A 17,593-nucleotide genomic window follows, 5' to 3' on the forward strand; every position below is an offset into this window, starting at 1 on the left:
CTTTTACTAATGTACTTTGAAGTTTTTCTGTTATCAGCATAAAACAACAATGATACTCAATGATGTGAATAACTTGCTCAATGTTGGAGCAAACAACAACAATGAGCCTGTAGACAAATTTCATGATGGAACTCAACACGACGATTCAACTAGTGAAACTCATATTGATAGGAATGAATCAACTCCAAATCGGGTAGAAAGAAATACTCAACGTGTGAGAAATCTTACCCCGATGATTTGGATGACGAGTCTGTGGCCAACACTGTAAGAGTCTTGAGAGCACAACAAAGGGGGATTATGAACCATTTCTCAAGACATGACTGGATAATGACTAAGCTCCAACAAGCATTATCGATGGATTCAAATAATTCTAATGGTGGAGTTTGAGCCCCTCCTAGCATGCCTATAAATCAACCGACTCCAAGGATCGGTAACATCGCCTCGAGGGAGGAGTTTAGATCGAACAACAACCAAGAAGGCGGTGCAGGCATTGGATTTGGAAATGAAAATAACGCAAACGATCCTTTCAAGACCGAGATCATGAGGTGCATGAGAGAAATAAACGCTCGAATGGATCAGAATGCAAAAGAGTTTCATGCTCAGATGGATCAAATCTCGGGGGCACCTCTGGTCTTTAAAGGCCTAGAATCAAAGAAGTATATACAGTTGTCGTTCAAATCTAGTGCCACTCCGGAGTTGATCCCAAAGAGATTCAAGATGCCGGATATTCCAAAATATGATGGAACATCGGATCTACATGAATACATTACAACTGACACTACAACTATAAATGGAAATGATTTAACTCCACATGAGAGCGAATCAGTCTTTTTCAAGTAATTTGGCGAAACCCTAATGAAAGGGGTTTTAACTTGATACTCACTTTTACCTGAATAATCAATTAATTCTTTTGAAATGCTTGTAGATTCATTCATCAAGCTCACGCTGGAGCGAGGAAAATTCAAGCTTGGAAAGTAGATATTTTCAAAATCGCTTAAGGAGACTCAATGTTGTTGCAAGAGTTCATAATTAGGTTTCAAAAGGAAATAATGTTGTTGCCAGCAATACCGATGAAGGGGTAGCAAAAGCATTTACCAAGGGTCTCAATCCCTTAAGCTCTATTGCTTCAAGGAAGATGAAGGAGAGTTTGTTGGAGTTTCCCTCAACAACGAGGGCAGATATTCATAATATGTACGAGTCAAAGATTCAAATAGAAGATGATTAGTTAAGTATATCGACATCTTCTACAGCCTGGAATCAAGGTCAACTAAACATTGATTTGAGGTATTCCATACATCGGTTTGAACCATACCAATTAGGATCACGAACTGACAGGAGGCAGGAGCGTTCCTGTAATGAGTCGCTACAAAATAACTTCGATGAAGGACACTAATATCTACAAACGATGAGAATTGTTGCATCAAAGCAGCGGAAGCCACAATAATAAGTACTAGAAGTATCAGAAGATGGCTTCAAACAAAGAAAAAAAAAGTATTGTTCCTAAAGACATCATGTCCGTACATGATACCGGAAACAGCCCGAAATGGCTCCGGAATAAAGAAAAAGACTGGGGACTACTAGATTAGCCCCGAAAAAAATTAAAAGGAATCAGAATCAAGAACCGACTAGACCTAATTCTAGCGACACGATAGGTTATTTTGAGTACTCAACCTCGGGGCGGCACTCTCTCTATTAAGCCCCGTTGCTTCAGTCTCTTTCTCTTTATCCGCATTCCCATACGGATTAAGAAACTTTTTTGTAATCTCTTCCTAGCATTAGAAAAATCGTCTAAATCAACTAAATAAGTTAGCCTATATTTTCGTACTCTGAGACCTCTATAGCTTCAGTTGATATTTTTTTGATTTGCATGCGTGGTCCTTGTCGCTTTTCGGAAAGCTTTTATGTGAAATTTTGAATAAAATAGAAATTTTGATTAACAATGAAGCTAGAGTTGACAACGGTCAATATTTTGGGTAAATGACTCCGGATCGATGTTCTGATGATTCCAGTAGGTTCGTATGATATTTTTGAACTTGTACGCATATTTGTTTGGGGTCTAGGGTGACCCGAACGCGTTTCGGCGCATTATGTATGAAATTGTAAAAATTGAGTTTAAGTTGAAAATTCTTGAGTTTTGAAGATCAATTCTTGTAATTTGATGTTGTTTTGATGATTTGTGGTAGCGAGCAAGTTTGACTAATATTATTACACTTTTGTTCATATTTAGATTGGAGCCCGAGGGGCTCGGGTGAATCTCAGGTATTTATCAGATGAGTTTGGTTGGTTTAAGGATTGTTGGTGCAATACTGCTGGTGTCTCAAGTCTGCTCGTACTTGCGAGCTCGCTTTGTGGTCCAATAATCGCATTTGCAATAAGGGGCTGATAGGTTGGTATTTCACCATTGCGATTATTTGATTGAATTTGCCGATTCAGGGAGTTCGCATTTGCGACCTTTGAGTCGCTTTTGCGACATGGGGCTGGGGACAGGCAGCTTTGCAAATGTAAATCTTATCTCGCATTTGCAGTTGGTGAGCATATCATATTTGCGAGGTTTTTGCCATATTTGGGATATCTGTACACCTGATACACAATTCGCATTTGCAGCCAGTGTCTCTTATTTGCGGGCATCGCATTTGCGAACAATTATTCGCAAATGCGACACCTACAACTGGGTAAAAGAGAGAAAAAATAAGACTTAGTTCATTTTACATCATTTCTCAACCCCAAATACTCTAGAGGCGATTTTTGAAGATCTTTTTCTTTCCAAATTCATTGGTAAGCAACTCTAATTCATTTTCTATCAATTCCCCATTACATTTCACGAGTTTTTAAAATCAAATGTTTGAATTTCATGGTAGAAATTAGGAATTCTATAATATTGAGATTTAGATCTCAATTTGAAGTCGGATTTCGAAACAAATTACATAACCAGGCTCGGGGTTGACTTTTTGAAAAAATGATCAAAATTGAATATTTTTCATTCATGGGTAGTTTCTAAAGCTTATTTTAAATTTATTGATCGATAATTGGCTAGATTTGATTTGTTTAGAGGCTTGTTCAAAAGGAAAGGTTGTGGTGGATTGATTGATTTGATTGCGAAGTGAGGTAAGTATCGTGTTTAATTTTTACTTGAGGGAATTAGGACTAGTTGATCTATTTGCTATGTGAATTACGTGTGGGTACGAAGTATATGCAAGGTGATGAGTATATATGCATCGTGATATGTTAAATTTTACTGGTGGAAATTAAGTTATTGTACCATATTGCTTCTTTCACCATGCTTTATATGCTTTATTTATGTTGTTATTCTTGATTGTTCGCTTTTTTGATATTGATTAATTTGAAGTTGTTGGAATATCGGAAGTGGAATTTGTTTATCATGACACCACAATTGAAGTTGAAATTGGTTTCCAACCTTTCTTGATACTTTGGGTTATTGTTGTTGCTTGGTGAGGACGAGTGAAAAGCGCGAAGGGTGTTTCCGTGCCATACTTGCATATTTTTATCATTAAATGAGTGATTGTGAGAATTAAAGCACTATTGGCCCAAGAACAAATGAAGTTTTGAAGAATGACAAATGAACTCAGTCATGGACCAGGTCCATCATGTGAAGCACAGTCATGATCAACCTATACATGTGAGATGCACGTGATAGAGATAAGTCCCACTGATCAAGCAATAATATCTCCTGATCTGATCGAAAAGGTTGCATATTGGATAAGGGGAGAAAGTCTCCTTATATGAAGAGAACACAACCCGGATAAAGAGAGTGTTAGAGTTTGATATCGTCAAGGACTCAACTACGATAGAAGATCAGAAATTGAATCCCAATCAAACTCTGATTACTAACCTATTAAATGATAGTGATTGATCTCTTTTACAGGTATTGCATATATGCAGAAGTTAAACTAAATTGAAAGCAAAAGAGCAAGGCGATTTTGCAAGCAATTTATCTGAGATTTGAGTGTGCACTCCTGAAGCTACTTGAACGAGATAAAAGAGCCAGTTCTATTGTGTTTTTTCTTATTCTAGTTCAATTGTAGTAGGTGGTTTAAAGTTGTACCTTTTCAGCTTTCATAGAAGCAATTGTATTAGGTACTTTGAGAGTTCAAGTTATAGGCAAACTTGAAGTTGTCGCAACAGTTGAGGTTGTGTGCCACAACGGGATTAGAGTTATCCTTAGGTTTACAAAGAGTTTTGTAAATGCTGTTTTGGCTCAGTGATTTAGTGAAGTGTTGGGAAAAATCCTGCTGAGTAGTAGGTCGTGATTTTTTCACCTTCTAAGCCGGGTGTTTTCCACGTAAAAAACTTTGTGTTCTTTATTTTATGTACTTTTAATTCCGCAAACAGTAGTAGTTAGAATACCTAGAAGAACATGATTCTTCTAGATCAAAAATTGGGTACCACACAAATCACCCCCCCCCTCTTATGTGGTATTGATGCTTAAAACATCAAGCACGAAGGGTGATGTCGCACCATTTCATTTATCATGTCATTATTATATGGTGAGGATGTGAGTAAAATCACGATGGGTGATGTCGTGCCATTGCATTTATGATATTACATGGTGAGGATAAGAGTAAAAGTACGAAGGGGGATGTCGTGCCAATGATGATTTATTGCTTTACTTGGTTCCCGGTTTTGTAAATTATTTGGTTACTTTGTTCTTTATTTCATAAAGAGGGTAATCGACGATTTGCACTTATGAAAAGTAGGGATTTTAATTTCTTATTAGCACCTTTTAGCTTTTGTTTAGTCCTAAAAGCATTGAATTATGTTCCCCAAACTAATGAAATTGTGTAAAATTGCATGAATGTGGAAGTTGATCTACTAAGATGAAATCTGACTCAGAAAGGAGTATTCCAAAGGACAAGGCAATAAAGGGCGTAGAAGCACAAATGTGCAGTCCACAGAAGGAATTCTATAGCCGCCAAAGAAATTGCGGAACGCAGAAATTCATTTGCGGCCACAAGCCAAGAGGAAGATTTTAGTAGAACTTTGCGCAAAGTGCAGACTTCACATGAATTGTGCGGTCGTAAAGCTGGGCTAAGAGTCGAAGATTAGAGAGTATGCAAAAAGATCAAGTCCTGCGGACTGCACAAGAATTGTTCGGCCGCAGAAGAGATGCCTTGCAATTGCAGTCCAGAAATGTGCGGTCGTAGAAGATTGCCTTGCAGCCGCAGTTCGGAAATGTGCGACCACAAAGCACCACTTCCTGCCAGATGAATAAATTTGTTGACCGCACATGGAATTGTGCAACCGCATAACCTCCCGAGGGATATTTTTATCCGAAATTTTCAGCCTTGTATAAATAGACAAGTTTCACAAAATTAGGTCAAATTTTTGAACATCTGAAGTTGCTATAGCCGTTTTTCTTTACTACTTTAGGAAGTTTTGCATTATTTTGGTGTTTAACATTAGATTTCTTTATTTTAATCTTTCATTATGAGTTTAATTAGTTTTTCTTCTCTATTTTCGGTAATTTCTATTGTGGGTAGCTAGACTTCTATTCGGGTTGTGACCTATCCTAGAGTGTAAACCTTAAGAGCGATTAATTTACTCCTTGTTTATGATTGGGTGTTTATTATTTAGCTTAGCTCATGCTTCAATTGTAGAATTAAGGCAGAATACATCGGCATGCCATTAAACTTGTCCACACTTTTTACCTAGACACTCTATCTTAAATCCATTCAATTTGAACACTCCAACCAGCCCTCTACTATGTCATTTAGACACGTTTGATAATGTGGCATAGTGCGTGTATTACACTATTTTTCAGAGCGTGAGAATTTAATTTTACCTTTTATAATTTTTTTCCTTTTTTCCTTTTCCTCCTATTCTTTCACATGCCATTGTCCAGGTCACCACCTTCCTCTCTCCTTCCACTGGTCCACCACCATCACCTTACTATTCTAGTTTCCATCACCGAAATAAATGAAAATCACCAGAAAAACCTCAAATATTTTGTTCTTCTTTGTTTCTTCTCCGCCAAAGATTCGAACCTCAATAATAGCTAATATTTTGATTAAAGCTCCAAAAATTTTGGGATTCAAACATCAACATTCGTATGCTCAGAGTCAGATTTGAAAGTTTTCAAACCAAACAATGAGATTCAAGCAGATCTCAAAACCCAACAAAATAGTCCAAAAGTTTCAATCCAAACACATATGAATAGCTAAAAAACTATAAATAAACAACACCGATAGAGTTTTAAGAATCTTATAGTCATAGGAATTCAAAATTTCAGAAATGATCTCTAGAGAATTATTCTTGGTCAAAGATTTCAAACAATTACTAAAAGAAGGAACTTTCAACAAAAAGAAAAAAGAAGAAATTTTTTGACAGAATTGCTCCATGACAGAATATTTGGTATATTTGGTGTGTATTGTTTGATTCTAGAAGATCTCGGTAGCGAGGGCGAAAATTGTTGTGGTGGGTTTGATTTCTGGGATTAATCCTCTGTGACAGAAATTATTAGTTAATTTACATATCTTATGCATGTTCTTAAATTGTAGAGGGTTGGAGGTGAAGATTAGGAGGAAAAGGAGCAGTGGCAGGAGAGTGAGTTTGTACCTTTTTCCCCTTTTTTGGGAAGTAGAAGACGGAAGGAGGGAAGGGGAGTCGTTGGGGTCCCGGGGAAGATGACAAAGGGGTGAGATGGGTTCTTGTTTCTCTTTAAATTTTTTTTCTTTTCTCAATTATTTTTTTTAATTTGTTCAAGTTATATCCACTTGTCCCCGTCTTATTCGTCATTATGGTGTGTGAAATATACGTTTCTTTTGTATTTGGTTGTCTATCAATAATGTGTTTAAATGACCCATTAGAGGGCTTGTTGGAGTGTTCAAATGGAATATATTTAAGATAAAGTGTTTAGGAAAAAGTGTGGACAAGTTTAATGGCCTGTCGATGTATTCTGCCTAGAATTAATGGTTGCAAACATTGATTCATCCCCATTTAACTTGGTCTTTACTTGAGAAAGAGGGACCTAGTCTAGGATAACTTAGCTAATAAAGAACTGGGTCAATTGAAAAATTGATTAACCCAATTAAAAGATTCAACCTAGAGATAGTAATAAACCGACTTGAGCTCTTATCAACTATTTTGGTAGATACCCATTTGGTCTTGAGAAATCCAAATTGGGTAAAATCACTCTCTGAAGATAGGTATTGAGTGGCTAATGTAGAGTTGTGAGTTATAATACACCCTGATTAACAACACAAGAATTAACGTCTTTATCCCATTAAGCAAACACCTAGGTTATGGTCACAGCCCTAGGCCCTTAATCCAATTGGAAAAACCTCAAAAACATTTATCTCTAGTCTATTTTCTTTATCTTGCAATTATTAGATTAACAGTAGAAATAGAAAACAAAATCTTGTTGTGGAAGTGCAATCTAGATAGCTCATTTGCTTATTTTGAATATATACCCCTACCTCCCATCATAACTCCCAGTGGATTAGACCATGACTCGTAGTTGGGTATTTATTATTGCATACGATCGTTTCATATCTCTATTGAAGTGTGCATTTGGACGTGATCAATTTTTGGCGCCGTTATGGAGGAGTTTAAAATGGTGTTAGCTATATATTGGGGTGTGTTTTTGGAATATCTTCTTTTCCTTCTGTGTTACTAACTTGTTTGACAAATCGTAGGTACAACCATGGCAAACAATGAGCTTGAAAATATTGCTTTGGGGAATGTGGACGTTGAGGATGAGCAAATTGATGAGGTTCTTCTTGAACCTTAAGCCAATAGAAGAGGCCGAGTGCCCCATGATAATGTCCTCATTCCACCCCCACATCCACCACGAGCGACTCTACACCGGGTGTTATCCAATGAAGGATATACTAGTGCAATATTCCCTCCCCATATTAGGGCGGGCAACTTTCAAATCACCAATGTGATTCTCAATTTGCTAGAGCAATGAGGTTTCTTCACCGGTGCTCCAATTCAAAATGCATACAAACATTTGAAGGGGTTTGTGGGCACTTGTTGGGGGAGCAAACAAATAAATGTCTCCGAGGATGCATTGAGGCTAAGGATTTTACCCTTCTCTCTACGAGGAAAAGCTTTAGATTGTTTGGAACGTTTGTCAAACCATTCCATTCACACTTGGGATGAGTTGGTGGAAAGGTTTATTTCTAAGTTCTTCTCTCTGGGGCACATGGGTACACTTCAGGATGAGATTTTGTCATTCAAGCAAGAGCCAAATGAGCCACTACACGAGATATAGGAATGCTATAGATGAATGGTTAAAGAATGTCCCAACAATGATATGATGGAGAATATGATTCAACAAACTTTCTATCGTGGTATTAACACAACCAACCAATGTGTAGTGAATCAACTTGCGGTAGGAACTTCATGACTACGCCTTATGCGGAGGTGTGTGAGATTTTAGATGAAATGGCGAAAACATTGCCATATTGACTACCACCATGAATCAACTTGCAAAGGCTCAATTTCAACAAGTGCTGCAAAATTCTAAGTAAGTCAATGCCATGGAGGGAGTGAACATGATGATGAACAAAAGAAGGACCAAGGGTCCACAAGTGCAACATCGAGGGGAGAATTATATGCAAGAGGATAGTGGTTTTGATTAAGATGACTCTTTGAATGAACAAGAAGAGGAGGTGCAATATGTGAACAACTTTCAAGGGCAACAAAATAACTTCCAAGTCCCAAACAAACAATAATGGCGGCCTCAAAACAATCAAGGCAATTGGAATTCTAACAACCAAGGAAATTAGAGTGGTGGAAACAATAAGAAGAATTGGCATAACAACAAAATCAAGGAAATTAGAGTGGCAATAATCAAGGAAATTGGGAGGATGTGAGGAACAATCAAGCGGATAGAACAATAATCAAGGCAATTGGGGGTCGAGTTTTCAAAGGCCCCGATGTATCAACAACCTAGAAACCCGCCTCCTTATCCTCACCATGGTCCAATTTCTTCAAACAATAAGATGGGGTGTATTGAGAACATGTTCGAGCAAATGATGGAAAAGAATACCTATTTGTATGCCCAACTTGCCTCACACAATGCATCAATCCGCAATTTAGAAGTTCAAATGGGGCAAATATCTCAAGCTCTAAATTCTCGTCCTAAGGGGGCACTACCAAGTGACACTATAGTAAACTCAAAAGGTGGAAACAACACGGTGCATGCCATGGCTGTTACTACAAGAAGTGGAAGAGGTGGGAATGCACCCACCTCAAGTCAAAAGCAACGTGTGTATGATGAGCAAGTGGTACAAGAAGAAGAGGTCCCCAACAATATAGTGCAATCAAATGAGGAAGTTCAGATCGATATTGATGATAGTGTGAAAAAGACTCAAGAGGAGGTGAACCCGTCTAGGGATCATATTACTTACATACCGGAGCTGATAATGTAAAAGACTAAGGCACCGTTGCCTAAACCTCCACCTTCATACCCTCAAGGAATTGCCAAACAAAATGGAGAGAATCAATTCTAGAAGTTCATTCAAATAATGAAGAGTCTCTCAATCAATGTGCCATTAGTTGAAGCTCTGGAACAAATGCCCGGCTACGCGAAGTTTATGAAGGATCTCGTGATAAAGAAGCGGTCAATGAATTTTGAAACTATCAAAGTCATTCATCAAGTGAGTGCAATTGTGAATTCATTGGCTCCTAAGTTTCCCGGTGCTATCACGATTCCTTGTACAATTGGAAGTGCCGAGTTTGCTAAAGATTTTTCTGATCTTGGGGAAAGTATCAATTTGATGCCCTATTTGGATTTCAAGACCTTGGAAATTGGGCAAACGAGACCCACCTCTGTGAGATTGCAAATGGCCGATCGTACTATGAAGAGACCTTTGGAAGTGATTGAAGATGTCTTGGTTCGTGTTGATAAATTCATTATTCCAACGGATTTTGTCATTCAAGATTGTGAAGTTGATTTTGAGCTACCTATTATTCTCAGAAGACGTTTCCTTGCTATGGTAAGGCTCTTTGTGATGTTGAAGCCGGAGAAGTAACCTTCTGGGTGGGTGATGAACAAGTGGGTTTCCATGTGTGTAAGTCCTTGCGACAACCAAATACCAATGATGTGTGATCTTTTGTAAATTTGGTTACCGATGTTATTGTTGATAATATGAGAGCCACAATCAATGTTGGTGCTATATTGGAGGTTGTCTTGCTCAAATTTGATGATATCGAGATGGATGGCTTCACTGAATGTGTAAACTCTTTGCAAGAAATAGGGTCGTACATTTATGCACCCCGAAAATTATCTTTAGATCATGAAAATAGGACAACTCTTCCTACAAAGCCTTCCATTGAAGAGCCTCCTACCTTGGAATTGAAGTAATTGCCTCCAATCTTCGATATAAATTTCTTGGCCCTTGTTCTACTTTACCGGTTATTCTTTCCTCTTGTTTGACTAACGTGTAGATAGATTCTACATAGGTGGTGTTACAAAAGAGGAAAAAAGCTATTGGATGGATATAGGCGGATATTCGGGGGAAGCCCCGCATTTTTCATGCATAATATCAACTTGGAGGAAGGCGCCAAACCATCTATTGAATATCAAATGAGACTCAATGAGGCTATGCAAGAAGTTGTTAAAAAGGATATTATCAAATGGTTGGATGTTGGGGTTGTCTACCCCATCTCCGATAGTTCGTGGACGTCTCTGGTTCAATGTGTCCTGAAGAAGAGGGCATGACGGTGGTCACAATGACAAGAATTAGTTGATTCCTACAAGAATGGTGACCGATTGGAGAGTGTGTATGGACTATCGCAAACTCAACAAAGTCACTAGGAAGGATCATTTTCCACTTCCTTTCATAGAGCAAATGCTTGATAGATTGGTTGGCTGTGCTTTCTATTGCTTTCTTGATGGGTATTTGGGCTACAACCAAATTCTTATTGCTCTAGAGGATTAAGAGAAAGCAACCTCTACTTTTCCCTATGGTACGTTCTCCTTCAAGCTGATGTCATTTGGTTTGTGCAATGCACAGGTGACTTTTCAAAGGTGTGTGATGGCTATCTTCATGGACATGGTGGAGGACTACCTTGAAGTTTTCATGGATGACTTCTCGGTTGTTGGAGATTCTTTTGATGATTGTCTTGCAAATTTAGATAAAGTGTTGGCAAGATGTGAAGAAACAAATTTGGTGCTCAATTGGGAGAAATGTCATTTCATGGTCGAGGAAGGCATTGTTCTTTGCCACAAAATCTCAAAGAATGGAATTGAAGTTGACAAGGCAAAGATTAAGGTGATTTCTAAACTTCCACCTCCAACTTCGGTGAAGGGTGTACGGAGTTTCTTAGGCCACGTGGGGTTTTACCAGCGTTTCATCAAAGATTTCTCTAAGGTGGTGAACCCGTTGTGTAAAATTCTTGAGAAAGATTCTAAGTTCAACTTCGATTACGATTGCATGAGAGATTTTGAATTGTTAAAGTTCAAGTTAACAACTATTCCCATCATTACCTCTCCAAATTGGAGAGTCCCTTTTGAACTCATATGTGATGCAAGTGACGTATCGGTTGGGGTTGTTTTGGGGCTATACATCAACAAGATTTTTCACCTAGTCTACTATGCTAGTAAGACCATGAATAGTGCTCAAGTCAACTACACCGTTACGGAGAAAGAGCTCATTTCCATTGTGTTTGCAATTGAGAAGTTCTGCCCGTACTTGATGGGTACAAAGGTCATTGTCCATACAGATCATGTGGCACTTCGTTATCTTATGAGAAAGAAAGATTCCAAAGCTCGATTGATGAGATGGGTGCTTTTGTTGCAAGAGTTTGATATTGACATCCAAGATAGAAAAAGGAGTGAAAACCAAGTGGCAGACCACTTATCTCGTTTGGAGGAGGAGGGGAGGCCACATGATGGCCTTGAAATCAATGACTCCTTTCCCGATGAGCAGCTCTTGGCTATTTTAATGAAAAAGGTGCCATGGTTGGCAGATCTAGCAAATTTCCTTGGGTGTGGAATAATCCCAGATAAGCTCACTTCAAACCAAAGGAAGAAGCTCAAACGAGATTGTCAAGATTCTTATTGGGATGAACCATACCTTTTCTGGATTTGTACGGATGGGGTGATTAGAAGATGTGTACCGGAAGAAGAGCAAACTGAAATTCTTGGGGCTTGTCATTATTCACCATATGGTGGTCATCATGGTGGAGAAAGAACGGCGGCCAAAGTACTAAGTTGCGGTTTCTATTGGCCCACTCTCTACAAGGATGCTAGTGAGCTAGTGAAAAATGTGATGAATGTCAATATGCCGGTGAAATCTCAAAGAAAAATGAAATGCCTCTCACTACCATTTTGGAGATTGATATTTTTGATGTGTGGGTATTGACTTCATGGGTCCTTTTGTGAGTTCTTGTGGAAACACCTACATCTAAGTCACGGTTGATTATGTGTCCAAATGGATTGAGGTCGTTGCTCTACCCAACAATGAGGCGAGAAGTGTGGTAGCGTTCTTGAAGAAGAATATTTTCACAAGGTTTGGTACTCTGCGGGCTATTATAAGCGAAAGGGGGTTACATTTTTGCAACAAGGCTTTCGACACTTTACTTAGCAAGTATGATGTTACTTATAAAGTCACGACACCCTATCATCCACAAGCTAGCGGTCAAGTGGAAGTCTCCAACCGGGAGATAAAGAATATTTTGTCCAAAATAGTGAATGCTAACCGGACGGATTGATCCAAGAAGTTTGGTGATGCATTATGGGTTTATCGGACGGCTTACAAAACACTTATTGGAATGTCGCCATACTGGTTGGTGTTCGGAAAAGCTTGTCATCTTCAGGTAGAATCTGAGCACAAGTCCATGTGGGCTCTAAAGAAGTTGAATCTTGATTGGGATGTAGCCGCTAACTTGAGAGTTGCACATTTGAATAAATTGGATGAGTTCCTATACCATGCTTATGAAAGCTCGTCCTTGTACAAAGAAAAGATGAAATATCTTCATGACAAATACATTTGAAACAAAGAGTTCAAGGTAGGAAATCTTGTGTTGTTGTTTAACTCAAGGTTGAGGATATTTTTCGGGAAGTTAAAGTCTAAATGGAGTGGCCCTTTTAAACTTGTGGGTGTGGGACCTTTTGGTGCATTGGACTTGAAGAACAAAAACAATAAAGTATTCTGAGTCATTTGTCATTAGGTAAAGTACTATTTGGGAAAAGTTAGAGATAGCCACGTCGTGGTGGTCATTGATTTCAATTGATGGTATTCTGCGTCGTACCGCAATGTTAAATCAGGTGCTTCTTGGGAGGCAACCCATGTTTCTTTTCCTTGTTTTTATTCTTTTGTATTTAGGTATTATTTTTGTGCTAACTTGATTTGAAGTGTGCTATAGGGAAGAGGGTGACTTACAGGAACTGTGGACAGAAATTTGGCTAAGTGTTGCAATAATTGCGGACGGCAGTTGAATTGTGCATATCGCACATTAATGTTGTTCCAGCAAAAGTGGAATGCGGCCGCACAAGTATCTTGCATACCGCAGAAATTGAAAGTGGAAAATGTCAACTCTCTTAGTTTGGTCTATTAGAGAAAAGGTCAATCTGCCGCCACAATATGGAATCAGTGGCCGCACACAAAACTTTGCGGACTGCAGACAAGATACTGACATAAGCTCACCAGGTAACAGAGTGCGAACCACACATGAAATTGTGCGGCCTCTCTCGCTCTTCCTTACCTTAGAAAACCTAGTAGTATAAATAGAGGGCTTAGAGCAACTGTTACGTTTTTTCCCTCTCTGAGCAAAAACATAGTAATCTCTTGAAATTTCTTGGTGAATCTGTCTGTACACACATACAACATCTTTGATCAGTCACTCTTCACACTCATTCATCTGGTATGCTTCAATTTCTCGTAAATCTTTTTCTTTTAATTTGTAGATTTTTAGTCATTTTTAGGCCAGTTGTCAATAGAATTCAATTGTCCATTCATGTGAGGGTAAATATGTAGTGGATTAATTAATACATGCTCTATGGGGACTGGGTCAATGTATTTTCATGCCTCTAAGTTGTTACCATGTCAAAAATTGCACAAAAATTGCAAAACCTAGATGGAAATACTGGACTGTTTGTAGCTTTTTGAATTTTGCGACCACACCTGAAATTGTGTGATCCGTACATGTTGAGTCGAGGGCAACATTCGTGAGGAAGGGGTCTGTGGCTGCAAGGTAAAATGTGCAGACCACAGAATTGCCATTGCGGCTGCAAAATAGCCCTTTTACTATCATCGGAGAGTCTACAAAATTGTGACTCAAATATGCGATCACGGGTCTAATTGTGCGGACTCCAGAAATCACGTTGCGGCCATACATCAGCCAATTCTCTGTCATCAGAGAGTTGAAATATTTTGGGTATTTGAGTTGCGTCCGCAAGTGAAATTTTGCGGACCGCAGTGCATTTTTTGCGGCTACAAGACAAAGTTGTTTGGTCCGCAAGGCCGCATCTGAGGCCGCAAGAAAATTGTGTGAACCGCAGATCCTTATCCTGCAAGCATGATTAAATTGTGACCCCCACTGTGTTCTTCGTGTATACTTGCATATCTCCTTGTTCGACTGAACAATGAATTTCAACTAGCAATCGCTTCTGCTTGATACTGATAATAGTTCGATCTAGAGGCATAGACAATGCTTCTAATGGGAGGGGAAAACCTTCTAGGGGTCGAGGTAAGAGTGCCTTACCCCTCGACCAATAAAGGACAATAACAAAGAAAGCTACAACCGACAGAGGGAAAGGTGCATATCTCTCCGAGAGAAGCTCTTGTGTCCCATCTAGGAAAGCATCAGAGGGCAACTCTGCCTCTTTTCAAGATCATCCGATTGTCCAATCAAGGCCGCCAGGGAGATATCAACTCATGGACGAGTCTTTCTCATTTCATAGCACTTTCGAAGGTATGAAAAATGCTAGTTATGCTTCTAAACCATCCACTACACTTGTCTCTGAGCCATAAGATACATCAGCTCAGGACATCCACGATAATGGCAGAGGGGGAGATGCTACAGTTGCCGGCCTTAAAAGATCGAAGAAGAAAGAAGTTTGGGAGGATCGTTTTGTCAGCCTGGCTGCCTACACCAGCTTTCGGACATAGTGTCCAGTGAGATCGCTAACTTTAGAGCGAAAATTTTAGTTAAAAGATTTGGAGAGGTATAACCCTGCAGTGTTGAGACAGTTTAAGGAACGCAAGGGGTGGATGTGGTTCACCTAGAGTGTCATTGATGCCAAAGAGTACCTTGGGTTTCGAAGATGTTGAGCAAATGGAATATTTGGAGAAGTATGAAATGGGAGATGCAGCCCGGCCTTGGTTAGTGGAGATTCTAGGAGCACCTTGGTCACCGCTACCATGGATTGCCGCTAGGGTTCCTATCCACATGAGCACTCTATATTTTGAGGCAAAGGGGTGGAAAACCTTTGTATGCAGCAGATTGGACCCATGCTAGAATAAGACTTATCTTCCGATCCCACATGATGTGTTGGTTGCTTCTATTATGGCTGGGTACCCTATCAATATGGGTGTCCTGATGTCGGCCAACATCTCAGTGATTTCTCGAGAAGATGACTCATCTTACCCGTATCCCAACATTATTGAAGAATATCTCACGGATGTGAGGGTAGAGCCGAGGGATTATGACACACAGGTGAAGCCGAAGAAGCCTTTATCTTGGTACTCACTGATGGATGCGAACAACCTGAAGAGAAAAGGTCAGCCATCTACCACCATAGGCAAGTCTGATGAGCCAGTCGTGATAGTGGCGGAGGCAGTTGATATTCCATCCACTTCGGCTGAGCCTTCCTCTAGTGCCTCTACCATAATCTTCAGTCCTACTACAATTCCTGCCATGACTTCCACCTCGACTTTGAAGCTGGTGCCCATGCCTACTGTCCCACTTTCTACACTGCGAGTCTCCCATAAATTGTCGAGACAACTGGATGCAGACAACCACTGCAAAGCTGTCTGACTTATCCAGTACTATTGCAGCATAGTCTTCTGTTCAGGAACCTCAGTTTCCACTGACCGTAGAAGAGACATTGAAGAAGCTCCTAGAAAACCAGAACACTATCATGGCTACTTTGGTACAGCATGGGTCAGTGATTGAAGAGCTGGGAAAAAAAAGTAAAGAAAATGAGAAAGTCCTAGGCCAGCAAGAAGTCAATAGACAAGCTTCGGAGACAGGTGACCAAGCTTGCTATAGCCGGTGATATCCCATTTGACATGCTGATTGACCTAAACTATTCAGGCCTAGATCCTACAGCACCTTCAGCACTAGTGGTACCAGCTGCCCAATCTGAGGAGCCAGACCTAGCTGGAAACACTACCGAGGTAGTGCGTCAGATATTCACCAACGCGACTACACCTAGGGTTGAGGATGATGAGATTCAGTTGGATGAGACTGAGGGCGGTGACATTGCTAGGGACACAGAGATATCCAAGGAGCTATAGGGAGTTTTCTTCAATCTTTCCCCTCTTTTACTCTTATTTTTTTAAGCAATAGGGACAATTCTTATCTTTATTCGGGAGGGGGGGTTGGAGTTTATTGATTATATTTCGTATATTCTGAGACATTTGGCCTATAATAACTTGAAATTAATTTCTTTTTTCTTTCTTATTATGTATATATATTCTATGTCTTTTACTCATTATGTGTATACAGTAGTTTTTGTTTATTATCTTCTTTAATTTTGTTCCTTTGTTAGTTCTTAGTTTGAGTTAGTAGCTTCTTCGTTTGATTTAGTAGCTTATTTTTATGTTCTAGTAGATAATAAACCTTCAGTTTTCTTAATTCCATGGTTCTATCCAAAGGTAGTTGTTGTGTGAACCAGGTGACTCGTCCCAACGATGGATGGCGTGAGAACCTTCTTAAGGGAATAAGACCATTTTCGGTATTTAAGTAATAGTAGTAGTAGTAAAGAATAAAAAGACCTAATTAAGCAATGGTCGAAGAGTCAAACATGCTTCAATTGGTACCAACACACTTAACTATGTGCTTATGGTTAGAAATAAGGTTTTAGAAATAAATAGCTCTAGTTAGTGACTTTGTGACCCTTGTGTTGACTTTGGCAACCATCGAGTGGTTTAATTGCACCATCGTGATTTTTAAACTTGAATGTGGTCGGTGTGGGCCCTCGACCCTGTCCTATTTAACAATCCGGTTGTGTAAGGGGTGATATGCATTGTTGCCAATTCAAGTATACATATGAATGGTCTAGAACTTGCCCCGAATGTGTTTCAATTTGATATCCTAAGTTTTGCTTGATTTGAAAAGTGATTGTAGGCCCTCCTTGGCCCGTTTGAGTTTTCTATTGCCAACCAATATCATTATCCCTAGTCAAACCCTTTGATCCTCGAGCCTTTCTCAATTGATAACTATGTTACAAGCCTTTACCCATTTTGTCGTGACCCTCTTTTGGCACCCAAGCTTTCCTTAACACTCTTGTGAAATAAATGGCTAAAAGTTTAAGTTTGGGGGAGAGACGAGGAACTTGAAAAAGGTATCAAGGCACAAAAAGAGAAAAGAAAGGATGAGAAGGAAAGGCAAGAAAAGAAAAGAACAAAAAGAAAAATGCAAAAAAGTGAATAAGTGGAAGAGTTGAAGGGATTCAAAG

General features: G+C 39.4%; 1 protein-coding gene across 1 annotated transcript; it reads left to right on the forward strand.

Moving 5' to 3' along the window:
- The first annotated feature begins 9,491 nt into the window (after positions 1 to 9,491).
- LOC138870321 (uncharacterized) lies at positions 9,492 to 9,998 on the forward strand. Its single transcript, XM_070148118.1, has one exon. The coding sequence runs from the start codon at positions 9,492 to 9,494 to the stop codon at positions 9,996 to 9,998; it is 507 nt and encodes a 168-aa protein (XP_070004219.1).
- Positions 9,999 to 17,593: the final 7,595 nt, after the last annotated feature.

The sequence above is a fragment of the Nicotiana sylvestris genome, chromosome 1 (genome assembly GCF_000393655.2).
Source record: "Nicotiana sylvestris chromosome 1, ASM39365v2, whole genome shotgun sequence".
Classification (NCBI taxonomy): Eukaryota; Viridiplantae; Streptophyta; class Magnoliopsida; order Solanales; family Solanaceae; genus Nicotiana; species Nicotiana sylvestris.

What these genes read in the sequence shown, in the direction of transcription:
- LOC138870321 (XM_070148118.1), top strand. Translation starts at nt 9,492, where the DNA reads ATGAAGAGTCTCTCAATCAATGTGCCATTAGTTGAAGCTCTGGAACAA.